At 43.0% G+C, this 15,144-nt stretch overlaps 1 protein-coding gene across 1 annotated transcript in view; it reads left to right on the plus strand.

Moving 5' to 3' along the window:
* The window catches only part of CTNNBL1 (catenin beta like 1), a 158,965-nt gene that overhangs the window by 125,929 nt on the left and 17,892 nt on the right, over positions 1-15,144 (plus strand). The window contains exons 12-13 of the mRNA XM_079718581.1: positions 5,671-5,768; positions 7,190-7,270. Of these exons, the coding sequence (XP_079574707.1) occupies positions 5,671-5,768; positions 7,190-7,270 (179 nt within the window). The remainder of the gene's footprint in view (positions 1-5,670; positions 5,769-7,189; positions 7,271-15,144) is intronic.

A 15,144-nucleotide genomic window follows, 5' to 3' on the forward strand; every position in this document is an offset into this window, starting at 1 on the left:
CATTTTTCACCTACAAGGTTGTCATAATTTCTAAGTTGGATAATATCCAATCTGAGTGAGGATATGGGAAAACAGATATTCTTTTTCACTATGTATGTAAAATTATACTTCCACTCTCAGTGTGTATGTATGATATATGTGTATGTGCATGTAGGTATTTCCCAGCACATTCTGGTTAATTAACTTACTTAAGGTCATGCCCTTGAGCAAGTGGTAGGAGCTTAGATTTGAACCTACGTTGTCTGACTCCAAAATGTAAGCTTTTCCTACTAAATTACATGCTTCCCACATATAAAAGGTAATCATCAAAGCTTTTTGTATGTACAAAACACATAGACACACACACATACACATACTGAGAGTAGAAGTTAATCAGTACAACCTTCTTGGAAGATAATTTGTCAATATCTTTCAACATTTTATATGTTTTTTTTTTTGACTCACCACTTCCACTTCTAGGAATTTGCCATAAGAATATATGTGCAACCAGTCAGAATGGCCATCATCAAAAAATCTAGAAACAATAAATGCTGGAGAGGGTGTGGAAAAAAGGGAACACTCTTGCACTGCTGGTGGGAATGTGAATTGGTACAGCCACTATGGAGAACGGTATGGAGGTTCCTTAAAAAACTACAAATAGAACTACCATATGACCCTGCAATCCCACTACTGGGCATATACCCTGAGAAAACCATAATTCAAAAAGAGACATGTACCAAAATGTTCATAGCAGCCCTATTTACAATAGCCCGGAGATGGAAACAACCTAAGTGTCCATCATCGGATGAATGGGTAAAGAAGATGTGGCACATACATACAATGGAATATTACTCAGCCATAAAAAGAAATGAAATTGAACTATTTGTAATGAGGTGGATGGACCTAGAGTCTGTCATACAGAGTGAAGTAAGTCAGAAAGAGAAAGACAAATACTGTATGCTGACACATATATATGGAATTTAAGAAAAAAAAAGGTCATGAAGAACATAGGGGTAAGACAGGAATAAAGACACAGACCTACTAGAGAATGGACTTGAGGATATGGGGAGGGGGAAGGGTAAGCTGTGACAAAGTGAAAGAGCGGCATGGACATATATACACTACCAAACGTAAGGTAGATAGCTAGTGGGAAGCAGCCGCATAGCACAGGGAGATCAGCTCGGTGCTTTGTGACCGCCTGGAGGGGTGGGATAGGGAGGGTGGGAGGGAGACGCAAAAGGGAGGGGATATGGGAACATATGTATACATATAACTGATTAAATTTGTGATAAAGCAAAAAAAAAAAAAAAAAAAAAGAATATATGTGCAAAAGTGTATCCATGCCAGAAATAAAGGTATACGTGCCAGAATACATGTACATGGACGTTCATTGCAGCATTGTTTCTAATAGCAAAAACAACAAACAACCCAAAACTGGAACCCACCTAATATCCATGACTGGGGCATTAGTTAAACTATGATAAATAAGTTCAGTGGAATTCCTGACAGCCATTAAAAAAAAAGTATGTGCTGGTATAGAAAAATATAGTAGAGAATATATGTGTGTGTATATTTACACACATGTATGTATATATACATACATGTGTGTATGTATGTATTTTTTTTCCCCTCCTGTAAATGTACACAAGATACTAGTAGTTTTTTGTCCTTTGAGAGAGATGAACGGGGTAGTGAGAGGAGTATGGGAAAAGAAAAATATTAGTATGTGCTCAATAAATATTTGTTGAGGCATTCATACCTTTTTGTATAGTTTGGTTTTTACCATATGCATCCATTCCTTTTATTTTAAAATCCATTGGTGGAGGATGGAAAGAGTCAATAATAAAGTAGTAAAAGAAATTGACTCCTGTGGTTGAGCATGGACTCACCTTTGAGCTTCTTAACAGCCAAGGCAAAGAGGTAACTCAGGTAAAAAACACAAAAAATTTATCAGGAAAGAGAAACATTATCTTGATCTCTCAAAGGACTCTAGCAGCCAAGGACTGGTCTAAACTCATATCTAGTCTTATCTGTCTACAGCTTAAAATTCATTGGTGCATCCTTGTCACTTTTTTCTCCAGCCTTTCCCCACCTGACTGGCCTCTCCTCCCCCATGTGTATGTGATACGCCATCCAAACCGGCCTTTGCATATATTGTTCCTTCTGCCTGGGGTGCTCTATCTTTTCTATCTAGTTGTCAGCCATGGCTTTTTAGTTTTGTTTTGTTTTAAGATTTTCAGTTGTTTGTTACCTCCAGTGGGAATTCCTCTAGGTCAGCTATACCTTGTCTGTGCTCCCCAGATCCCCTCTGCCTACCTCAGTGATGGAACTTGTCACACTGCCCTGTAATTATTGTTTTGTTTTCCCCACTAAATACAGAGCTCCTTAAGGTTAGGGATACTATGTTGTTTGGAGGCCCTGATAACCAAGTGCTTGCCAGGCACAGAGGTAAGTGGTCAGTGAATGATTGAGTGAGTAATCTGAAATTTGGGTTCTACCTCTTTCACCAATTAGCTGTGTGGACAAGTCACTTCTCTCTGGGCCTCGATTTTTCTATAGGTACAATAAGAGATTTGGCCTAGATAATCTATGAGAACTCTCTGGCTGATTTTTTTTTTTTTCTTCCTCTATGGTTGTCAGATTGTCATATATATACATGGAGGTTGTTACCAGTTGTCATGCTGAGTAATTTCAAAGTTTCAAAACTAAACTTGTTAAAATTCACTGCATTTTTTATGGCCTGTCCCACATCTGTTCACCAACTTGAAGAGATCAGAGCCACATCCAGTTGCTTGGCCCAAGATTGCAGAACTGATTACGTCCCCCACTCTTCCTTCCTCTAATCTTCTCTCCTTGACATACGCAGAAGCTTGTTTTTTTGTTGTTTTTGCCTGATGTGAGCCTCCAAAGACGTCCCTTCTTATTATACTTTGTCACCCTGAGCTGAGCTGTCTTGGTTCCTTACCCTAGGTTCATGATGTTTTTTGCCTTCCTGTGAAGACAGGTCCTATTCTGTCCACTCTCCACTTTCTACCCTCATCTCACCCTACTCCTGTTCCGTGCCCCTTCCTTTTTTTCAAGGTGGAGCTTATACCAGCTCAATCCCAGCTTTACATCGGAAGTTAGAAGAAAGATATTGGGGTGAACTTGGGGTCTTGAGAAGGTATAATACCTCTCTCCACAGCATATTTTAAGAAAAAATTTATACTTAAAAAAGTGAATCTGCTGGGCTTCCCTGGTGATGCAGTGGTTGAGAGTCTGCCTGCCGATGCAGGGGACACGGGTTCATGCCCCGGTCCGGGAAGATCCCACATGCCGCGGAGCTGCTGGGCCCGTGAGCCATGGCCGCTGAGCCTGCACGTCTGGAGCCTGTGCTCCGCAACGGGAGAGGCCACAACAGTGAGAGGCCTGCGTACCGCAAAAAAAAGAAAAAAGAAAAAAGAAAAAGTGAATCTACTCACTACAGATATTTTATTCAAACTGATGGCTCCCTAAGAAAAAGTCATCCATTTACTCCCAAATGCAAAATATCTTTAAGGACCGTTTTGTAATTGATGATTTGAGAGCATATTACCAATGCAAGGGTGCTATTACTCTGAACTTGGGATAGGCACTATATACAAAAGGTGAAAGCTATTCAAAGGCATTTGAAAAATACCCAGAGTTCAAGAATGATTTGTTTGTCTGGTTCCACCACCAGCACCACCAAAAACTTGTATTGAGAGCCTGCTTTCTTCCCATTTATTCAGCAGGTATTTCTAAAGCACCTACTATGTGCTAGACATTGTTGTGGGACCAGGGATATACCAATGAACAAAGCAGACTAAAATCCCTTCCTTCAAGGAGCTTATATTCTAATTGAAGGGTGGCAGTGAACAAAACAGATAATTAATTATACAGTGTTTTAGAAGATAATGCATGCTGAAGAGAAAAATAAAGCAGTTAAGACTTGGAAATCGGTGGTGTTGGAGCAATGCATTTTTAAATAGAATGGTCAAGGAAAAGCCTCATTGAGAAGATGACAATTGAGTAAAACTAGATTTGAAGATTGAGCCATGCAGATAGTCTGGTGAGGAGCATCTCAGGCAAGGAAAACAGTAAGTACAGAGGCCCCAGGGCAGAAGCCTGTCTGACGTTAGAAACGGCATTTAGTCTGAGTGAGTGGGGAGCCATTAGAGGGTTTTACACAGAAGAATGATAGGATCTGACTTAGGTTTTAACCTAAAGGATCATTCTGACTGCTCTATGGAGATCAGGCCAAAGCGGGCAAGGGTGGAAACAGAGAGCCCCACAAGCAGGCTGCTGAGTATTCCAAGCAAGAGGTGATGGTGCTGTGGACCAGCGTAATGGCAGTGGGAATAGCAGTAAGAAGACATGGAGTCCTGGGTGTAATTTGAAACTACAGCTGACAAGGTTTCTGTGGGACGTGTGAGAAAGAAGAGAATCAAGGATATCGCTACTGTTTTTGGCTTGAGAAACTGGAGGACCTGGTTGCCGTTAACTCAGTGGAACAAACTGGGGACAGGCCTGAGGAGGGAGGTCAGGAGCTTGGTTCCGAAACCATGTTCAGTTTAAAGGACCTGTTAGACAGCCAAGTGGAGAGAGCAAGTAGGTGAATTCATGAGCCTGTGTTCAGAAAACAGGACTGGCCTATAGACACAAGTTTGGGAGTTGTCAGCACGTAAATGGTCTTTAAAGCTGTGGGACTAGATGAGATCCCCAGGGAGGTGAAAGTAGATAGAAGAAGGTGTAGGAGGTAGAAATAGAAGTCTGAAGACTGAATAACTCTAGCATTAAGAGATTGGGAAAATGAAGTAGTGAGGAATGCTTCTCTGATATAAGTGAGGAAAGTGACTTTTTGAGAACTCAAACTTTGGCATATGAAGATGTTCAGTCAGTTTTCAAACAGAATATTTGTTGCCCACACTGTGAAGCATTTTATTTCAAAACAAACTTTACTCTGCCATCTCCTTTTCAACGTCATTATCCTTGGTTTTTAAAAATTCTTTTTAAAGAAAAGAACCTCTTTACAGCTGAAGCCTATAATATACCCTTCAATTACCCTCTTCTTCCCTGGCTAGAAGAATAGCATCTCATAATAGAAGCCTATAGGTTATGTGGACTGAAAAAACATTGTTATCCTTTTGAAGTCCTTACTGTCCTGCTGTCTTTAAACTTGGGGTAGGGATTTTAGGTGCACCAGAATGTAAGTGATAGCACTGGGACCCTTTCATATTTCTTATTTAATTCTCAGATATTTACCTGGGAAAGTTATTAGGTAATTTGAGAATATGGTAGAACATGTCTTATTTGTTCATTATGTGCTCACCTCATGGTTAGTATTCATACTCTATTTACAGGTTATTTCTGTAAATGGGGGAATTAGTTTGAGGTTCTGTTGAGGACAATAAAACTCAGTTATAGGCAGAACAGAAATTCTAACTTAGTTTTGATTCACTTGCTCAAGTTGTCCTTGGGGATATAATCCCTTTTGAATATGTTTCTTGCACCATATGTGAAAATCAGTTCAATTTTCCATTGACACAATTTAGGTTCTTATCTTATTAATCAATAGCAGCAGTCAGGGAAGACCTACTTATTCCTCCTTCAATAGAACCAGACCAGGCTTGAAGAGAGGTAGTAATTACTGCTCTGATCACAACATGTTCTCTTTTCTCCTTCCCAACCCAGAGCATGTCTGTTCAATCCTGGCTTCCCTTCTGCGGAACCTGAGAGGGCAGCAGCGGACCCGGCTTCTGAATAAATTCACTGAAAATGACAGTGAGAAGGTGGGTGCTTGTTAGACTGTAAAGATGGGACTGGGACCAGCGGGAATAGAATCACTATCTCCCTGATGCGATCTGAGGAGTGCTGGGTTAAGTGTTCCTGCCCTAAAATATCTTCTCCAGCATCTGGGCTCCATTGGTTTGGATCTCAAAGGTTTTTCTGGTTATTCTGCCTTTCATCTCCTAATGCATTGCCCTTGACCCCAAATATTTTGAAACCATTTCTGTACGCAACAGTGTACCATTATGGATCATTAAGATGAGGAGGAAAAGATCAGGTCAGTGCTTTAAAAATTCTTAATATGCAGTGAAACCATTTGTTACCATGTAAGTAATACAAATAAATGCAATTGTTGTTTGCAAAAAAAAAAAAAAGAAGAAGAGGCCATTGGGTTAGGACACAGAACATCTTAGCAATCATGTCACCCTGGTGACATTATCTAATGTCTGTGCGTCAGCTCCCTCATCTTTAAAATTAGGGTTGCTCTCTATCTTCCCTGCCTGCCTTATCAGGTTTTTCTAATGTTTAAGGAAATAGTGGATATGCGAATACTTTGCAAACTGAAATTTATACGATCTTAGGGTCATCATTGTTAACCAGGGAAGGTTTGGGCACAGTCTTCCTGACTGTCTGATGCTGTGTTGAAGCAACATCTACTATTAATCGATACCAGCTCCTGGGCTGGTACCAGGGCTGCCAAGAACCATAGTGGTGCCAACCCAGTAAAAAGAGAGGTTAGAAGTTTAGGCTGGCTTCACAGTGTTCCTTCAATCTTTTGGAAGTCTTAGGGAAAAAATGAAACTTTCAAACCCACTCAGTATTCCTCAGGCCATGTTTGAAGCATGACTTTTGCTAAGTTTGAAACTGATTTTTAGGTTATTGCTAAGCAAAAGTCAGGGACTTTTTTTAAGTTGTGAAGGAGTTTTTCTTGCACTCTCTTCTGACTGAAAAGCAACTAAAGAGATTTTACTTAGACCTTTTTAAAAAAAAGATCAGCTCTGGGGCAGAATCTGAACATGAAAGGTTTCAGTTTGAAAAAAGAAATTTCTATATAGTTCTAAGTGAATATGAAGTATGTAACTTCATGCTTCTTCTCTTTGCAAGAAGGGACTTGAATTTTTAATTTGTTTGTTTTTAACAATGTGAATTCAGGGGAGTCCTAGAAGGGCTGGGAATGCCTAGTGCCCTTCGGGAATGGCCTGTGTTCAAACTGCATCCATGCCAAGTGTTTGCTTTGTTCTGCCCGATTCGTTTGATCCATTCCTGATGTGTTCCGCAGCAAAGCTCGTATCCAGAGTGAGAAGTGGTAGAGTGGCTCTCCCTTTGTGGGGAGTGACAGTAAGACGAATAGGAGCTCCAGTGTCCTCTTGCCTTAGTATTCTCTTCCTTTCTCACTCATGCCTGTGAAGTATCTCTCTTTCAGGTTGACAGGCTGATGGAATTGCATTTTAAATATCTGGATGCAATGCAGGTGGCTGACAAGAAGATTGAAGGGGAAAAGCACGTACGTATCCCTGCCTGTCTTTTGCCAGCTATTGACTTGCACTCCATTGAGTCCCTTGTGCACCTCGTATCTCCCCACAGGACAGGCAAGGGCAAAGGTGCCATCTGCCTTTGTGTGCCACCTAACATGTCGTAAGAGCTGGGCAGATGACAGTCCGCCAGCGGTTATAACTGCTCTTTTAACAGGAGTGAAGTCCCTGAAGAGTATGGATGTGTACAGTTGACCCTGGTCTGACCTGGGAGTCTGGGTGGTAGCACAAGTACCCTTGACAAGAGCTTCTCTTCGAAAATCTGACCAAAGCACAGTGCTGTGACTTGGTACCACAGTGGCAGAGTGTGTCTCGGCACACACACTTGCTGGCTTCTGTAGTCATAGGGAGGCACTGGAAGGAAACTGTGAGGTCATTGAATCCAGTTCCCGCATTTGTAGATGAAACCTGGAGACCTAGAGAAGGGAGCTCAAAGCTCTGCAGCACGGCCTGCACACCGGGTCAGAGTGACTGAGCCGCATTGTCTGATGTGGTGGTTGCTGAGGGAGATGAAACCTGCTAGATGTTTTTTCTTGACAAGCCATACTTAACCTAGGGTGTTATCCTACCTCCTGTATTTTTCATCTGCTTCTGTTTTGTTCTCTGCTGTCTCTGTCCTCTGTAGCTTTCTCATCTGTCCCTTTAATAAGAGCAGGTTTTCATATTGGTTAATGTCTGATTTGTATTCTCTTTGTTTTTGGCTGCGTTGGGTCTTTGTTGCTGCGTGTGGGCTTTCTTTAGTTGCAGCGAGCAGGGGCTACTCTTCGTTGTGGTGTGCAGGCTTCTCATTGCGGTGGCTTCTCTTGTGGAGGAGCACGGGCTTCAGTAGTTGCAGCACGTGGGCTCTAGGGCGCTCGGGCTTCAGTAGTTGTGGCACACAGGCTCAGTAGTTGTGGCTCGTGGGCTCTAGAGCACAGGCTCAGTAGTTGTGGTGCACGGGCTTAGTTGCTCCACGGCATGTGGGATCTTCCCAGACCAGGGATCGAACCCATGTCCCCTGCGTTGGCAGGCAGATTCTTAACCACTGCACCACCAGGGAAGTACCCTCAGTCTATGGTCATGTTGCACAATGATCCTTTTTTTGCTTTTTTCAAAGTCTGTAGTAGAGCCCATTTTCTTCATGATCTGGATTTGCTATATCACTCTATTTTCTTTTCACTCTTCTTGCCTTAAAGACACACTGGAGGCTTTTGAGCCTCACTGGTGGGAGAGCCTGTTTCAGCACCCCTCCCATCTGTGCTGGGGCAGGCCAGCCATGAGGCAGAGCTGTGTACATTGGGAATTACACTAGCATCTTCCCTCAAGTTGTGCCTCAGGCCAGGGTGAGAGACTAGAGCTTGGGGGAAACAGTGACCTTGTTGTCTGTGCCCTTCTAGACACCATGGGGAAGCCACCCATTCCCTTTCACAAACTGTACCTTCATTTATGAATACCAGTAGATAGGTAACCATATGAATCATTCTTGTGATTTCCCTGTGCTCTCTAAACCTAGTAAGTCTTCAGATGTTTGTTGATTGATTGAATTGATTGACTGGGACTTTCTTCTTTAATGTGGTGATACTATTACAGGGTAAATGGCAGAGACTCTGAATTCTGAGGCTGGACTTCAGATACCAGCATGTTCCACACACAGTCCTTTGATTCTACACACCTCACCCCCTTTATTTTATTCTTTGATTAAACTTTCCTCTTCCCTCTTTTCTTCCATTCACAGTAACTTGTACATGGTCGACACTTAGTGATTGTTAAAGTGCCAAAGTATATATTCTTCATCTTTGACTGAATGATAATTAGAAACAAATTGAACTTTCCCTAGACTTTTGTAGGGAAACAGCCATGGGACAATTAGAACTCCTGCTCTGACGGAATTCCCCAAGTTATCTGCTGAACGAGATTTTCAGGGCTGGTTGAAGGAGCACCTGGGAGTCCGAGGACTAGCTTTTTAGTGCGGGCACCCACCTCAAAATCACTGCCTCGCCACACCTTGTCACTGCGCCTTGTGTAGCCCCAGATTCTTAGCCATAACGTGGCATCAGCAAAGGCAGTCTCTCAAATCCCCTCCAACTTAACGTTTTCCCTCAGATTCAGGTGAGCATACTTCGGTAACTGCCATTTTTTGAAAATGAAATGGGCTAAAAGCACAATGAGAGGTTGATCAGCGACTTCTTCATGGAGTGGCAGCAGCAGCCTAGTAGAAAGGTGTGCATGAGGTGGGGGGTCAGATAAGCCTGGATTTGAATTTGAGCTCTGCTGCTTCCTAGCTCTGAGGCCTTGGACAAATGAGTTGACCTCTCCGAGCTGTGATTTTCTCATCTGTAAAATGGCCATAACACCTCCCTTTCAGTGCTATCATGAAGACTAAGCATAAACTATGTATTTACTTTTCTCAATAAGTAAAAGCTACTGCTGTTGTTAGATTTTCCTAGCTTCCTTTGGAATTCCCATGTAACTTTTAAGTATGCCAGGCAGTCCTTTTCCTAAGATCATCCTCCTTACCAGGTAACCCAGAAGGAGTTGTCCTAGCAGACCAGGGCATTGGCACCATCAGATGCTTCATCTGAGGCGAACCTGGAATAGACTTTGGTTTTTGGTTTTTTTTTTTTTGCGGGGAGGGTGTTGTTTTCTTTTGTTTTGTTTTTTGAGAGAGACCAGAGTAAGCTGTTGGGCATCAGGGAGCAGGAATCTAAGGGAAAAAAAAAAAAAAAAGGTCACGAAGAACCTAGGGGTAAGACGGGAATAAAGACGCAGACCTACTAGAGAATGGACTTGAGGATATGGGGAGGGGGAAGGGTAAGCTGTGACAAAGTGAGAGAGTGGCATGGACATATATACACTACCAAACGTAAAATAGATAGCTAGTGGGAAGCAGCCACATAGCACAGGGAGATCAGCTTGGTGCTTTGTGACCGCCTGGAGGGGTGGGATAGGGAGGGTGAGAGGGAGGGAGATGCAAGAGGGAAGAGATACGGGAACATATGTATATGTATAACTGATTCACTTTGCTATAAAGCAGAAACTAACACACCATTGTAAAGCAATTATACTCCAATAAAGATGTTTAAAAAAAAAAGAAAAAAAGGAAACTTGGGCTGCTTCCCACAAGATTATCTATTATCAACATTGAAGAGGGTGTGAAATTGATTAGCACTGACGGAGAGTAATGGCTGCAGCCACTCTCGCCAGCGCTCACGGTGCTTCTGTGTGCCACAGGCGCAGGGCCCTGCCATTCCCTGACAAACACCTGTCTCCTTGATGCCAAGGCTGTTTTGCTGGGCACTGGCAAACATTCCAAGGCTATTAGTGCTCAGCAGCCTCAGTGTTGCTGGGAGAGTCGTGGCGGGGAGGTGGCGGGGGACGTGTTTGTGAGCAGCGCTGTCTGCCAGCACTCAGGCTCATCCTGCCAGATGAAGCCGCCTCACAGGTATGAAGTGACCTGGAACAAACCACCTCTTTTCGTCTCTCCTTCATGCAGCCTACTCTCTTAAGTCTCTCTTAAACGATCTCTTGCCTCACCCCACCCTGTTAAACTTGAATGTCCTACACCTACTGGGAATTCAGCAAATATTTGTTGACCTGAATTGAATACTTTTTTCTCAGGCATTTGATAACATTGACTGTCATATCCATAATGAATAAATATCTCATATACTCTGCCAAGTCTGCAACAAAAAAACACCTTAAATAACAGGGTCAGGTATTGACCAAGAGAAGGGGGATCAAGTATTGACATTTTTAGTGTCTCGGAGCCACCATCTTCCCTGCAAACTTCAGATTCCCATGGGCACGGTGCAAGTGTCCATGGTTTGCAGTTGACCAAGATTCACTGAAAAGAATCCAGTCAGTTGGCAGATGTTTCTCAGGCACCTGCTCTGTGCAAGGCACTAAGCTAGGCACTGGCTGGGGGTGAGCACAGGTGGAAGTGTCAAAAGAAGAATGGGCCCCAGGGGTACTGCTGCTGCTGCTGAGGGCTGGAAGAATCCAAGGAGCAGGAGGGAAGCCATCTGCACCTCGAGTCAACGCTAACAGTGTTGTGGATGAGGCAGAATTCAAGGTGAACCTTAAAAGGAGGAGACATATAAGGCATTTCCAGACTAGAGAGGAACAGGGGCAAAGGAGGGGCAGTGGGAAGCCAAGTTAAGTTTTGGGGCGAGTGATAAGTTATATTCCAGGGCAGAAGGTGTGAGGGGGGAGCATGGGCTTTAGAGCCAGGCTTCTTCTGGTTCTCCAACTGCGGACAAATAGCCTAACTTTCCCAGCTTTATTCTCTTCCTTTCTGGTGTTTTGTTTTTAAGGTATACGTCCCAACCTGTGGGTCTGTGAGGAATTACATATTTAGGAATTTGGTGACACAGCTATAACACACGTGAAAGCTGCTTCCACAGGTCCTGGCCTGTAGAGGTGGCCAGAGAACCTTTAGTTTTCTTTTCTCTGTGAGCACTGTTTCTACCACCACCTCTCTGCACACATGATTTTCTTCCTCCCCTAATACTGCAAGATTTTGTGTGATCTGAGTCCCCTCTACTTCTCCCACTCCCTCTCCTGCTGCTGTGCGTTAACTTCCAGCTGTATAGCCTTTGCATTTGCTTCTCCCCTTGTCCTGCCTCTTCTCATGCTGGTGCCTCCTTCTACTTTCAGGTCTCAGCCTAAATGTCACCCCCTCAGAGAGCTTTTCAGTGACACCCATATGTAAAGTAGTGTCCCCATGCCAGTGCTTCTTCGTAACCTGTAATTATTTTATATGTTTGTTTACTCTCTGTCTGTGCGACTCTAATCTCTTGTTCATCATATTCTTAGGACCTACATAGTGATAACATGCAGTAAATGAAGGACAACTACTCATGAGATAAAATTAATATTTGTCCATGGGTATTAAGGAAGATAGAGGGTCCTGAGTTTTCTACATTACATCTAAACTCTCATTTTAACCCTAATTTTTGTTTTCTCTGAATAGCCCCATCATCAAAAAAATATTTTTTACAACTGTGTAAATTCTGTGGCATACCTGTAGCTATATTAAACACAGAAAGATACTCCTATTTAGAAGAGTCTACATGACAAACTGATAATTGTATACATACTCAGTTCAAATCACATTAGCTACAGCAATCTGTAACTAGGAAAGACTTTCACGTCTTGGGCAGTTGCCCAATGCTTTAACGTTATATTCAGTGTCCATGCGACTTCAGGGCCACAGTGTATCTGAACATACCCTTGGGCTTCCTGGTTAACCTTTTAAAGGGCATGTAATTCTTAAGACTCTTCTAGTGAGCAGCAGTTCTCTGTGATCTATAAATACCCAGGGTGCTTGTCTCAGCAGATTTCACCTGACTCCCCAAGCAGCAAGAAGCCCAGAAAATGCCAAGGCCCCTGTTGTTGGGAAGATATCCTGACTTCTCATGGGTTCCTTCTGGCTCCTGTTGGTTAAATGTACAGAAATGCCAGGCTTCTGAGTGTCAGAAGTAAGACATAATTATATAGATACTGGCAGGGATTTTAAAAGAAGGAGGAGAGCCTTGAAGAAAGGTTTTCCTTTTTTGAGTTCCTAGGAAAATTATTCTCAGCAGGTTTATTCAATAAAGTGTTCTCGCCACATACTTTGCACCATAATGACTTACAAATTGCATGCAAATTTTGCCACAGTTGAATCATCCCAGGCTTTATCCTGGAAAGAGAAAGAGGGACTCCTTGTAATGAAACAGTATCCACAGGCCGTGATGTCTGAAACAGACTTAGACTATTTCCTTAGCATTTGAAACTCATTTAAGGATTTGTACAAAGGGGGTAAAGCGCAGGAACGAATGAGTGAGATTGGTGATCGTAAAGCACTGGTAGGTGTGTAGACAGTGGAAGTGTGAGACTGCTGTCAAGTCTTCTGCTAACTGCTGGAAGCTCCTGGGCAAACCTAAAAGAAATGGAGTCCTGCTGAGAGTTCCTCTCAGCTGTTCTTGAAACAGTGGTTCCCAAACTTGTCAGTCTATGAACTTGGCAGAACACATTTTACAGTCCGTAGAAGCCAGAGGTGGTGGGGCAGGGGATGCTATGGTGCTTTTCCCTGTCCTGCTTGCCTCTTTCCTAGATGCAGATTTAGCCATATGCCCCTTCACCCGCTCTCTCCTGCCTCCCTGCCCGCGCCTTTCCCGATCACAGTCATCCTTCCTACCATTGGAGAAGTTGGGGGGCCTGAGTTCTGGCCCCCCGCCTCTGACTCTTACCTTGCAGTGTAGCCTTGAGCACTCTGTTTTGCTTTTCTCATCCTCTCTGTCCTCTCTCAGGGGGGATCCACAGTCTCTCCCAACTTCACAGAAGCCCTGGTTCTCTCAAGGCTGGCTTATATGTTGTGAAAATTCAGATGAATAGTCTAGTAGTCTAGTTGTTTGTTTATTTTTAGTGAATTTAGAAATCCTACCTGTGATGGAGGCATCATGGTACCATAGAAGGAACATGAACCCAGGGGTCGTACAGCCAAAGGCTAAATCCCAGCTCTGCCACACATAATTCTGTTCTTTGGGGAAATGCCTTGCCCTGTGTGTGTATGTATATTCGTTTTCATGGTAGTTTTATTAGAGGGTCATTTTGAAGATTAATGAGATTGTTTGTAAAAACCTGGCACATGCTCATGTGTTAAGGCTGGCCTAACACATAGTTTTCCCTTTGTTGGGCAAACTCTGGCCTGATATCCTTGGGTTCTTATTAGAGCTGCTATCAGTTGGCTGTATATTCGCAAAAAAAAAAAAAAAAAATCCCTTTTACTAATTCTCCAGCCTCTGTTTCCCCTGCTGAAAGTGACCTGCAGTCCTAGGATCCTTCTCTAACAGTCTGCCCTATTTCAGAAGCTCTTGGAGGAAGATTCTGTTTTGCTGTTGCTTGTGCCTCCCCCAACTCCACATACCTATCTCTCCCTTTGCTTTGGAAGAAAAAAGGAAATTGGCCTTTTCTCAATGGTGGGGCAATTCCTGCCCATGACTACAGACAGTAACTGTGACCCCCAATGGGTTTCTGAGTCATGTCCTCTCTTATTAAGAAAAGAGGGATTCAGCGAGGGGCAGCTCGCTGCCTGTCAGGGGCAGATTAGGAGTAGCATCCACACGCCCATTTGGAGGCTTGCGACTTGCCTGCGGAGAGCGATAGAGACACCTGGAAAGGTAGTGATTTGGTAGTGCTCCCGAAGACAGATTAACATTTAAAGTGAGGATGTGGCTGGAGGAGGGTTAGAACACACACACACAGCCCTGCAGAAATGGCACCTTGATGCCACACGTACCACCTCCTTGTGTGTCTTAGGAGACGAAGCCGTTTATTTTAGCAGCCCCCAAACAGGCTTATGCTGCTGTGAATTGCAATCTGTTCTACTTAATGAGCTATTCACTGAATTACCATCTAAGTTTTTTTATTCTAGCCCTCTCTTATGGAATGAACAAAATAAAACCTTTCAGAGTGTCTTTTTTTTTTTTTTTTTTTTTTGGTTTAACTCTCCCAAGTTGCGTGTGGAATTTACTGGTCTAGCTATAGATTCCCACCCCCCTCTTTTTTCTTTTTTTTTAAAGTTTCTTCAATTTATAAGGAAAAGACAGGCAAAGGAGCCAGATGACCTTACATTTAATGCTGCTGGTTTGCAGTAGTTCCCAGATATAGCATAAAGAACTCATATGCTCATATGCTAATACCAGAAAAGGTCTATAAAACAAAGACTTTCCTTCTTTGAACTATGGAAGTGCTCACAGGCTTGGAGCCAGACTTGTGTGTGTTTTTATCCTGTCTCCAGCACTTAACTCAGCTCTGAGCCTGTGACCTTTGGAGAGTTCTCCAACTCTTCTAAGCCTCAGTTTCTCATTTGAAAGTGAAAATA

The sequence above is a fragment of the Hyperoodon ampullatus genome, assembly GCF_949752795.1.
Source record: "Hyperoodon ampullatus genome assembly, chromosome: 14".
NCBI lineage: Eukaryota > Metazoa > Chordata > Mammalia > Artiodactyla > Ziphiidae > Hyperoodon > Hyperoodon ampullatus.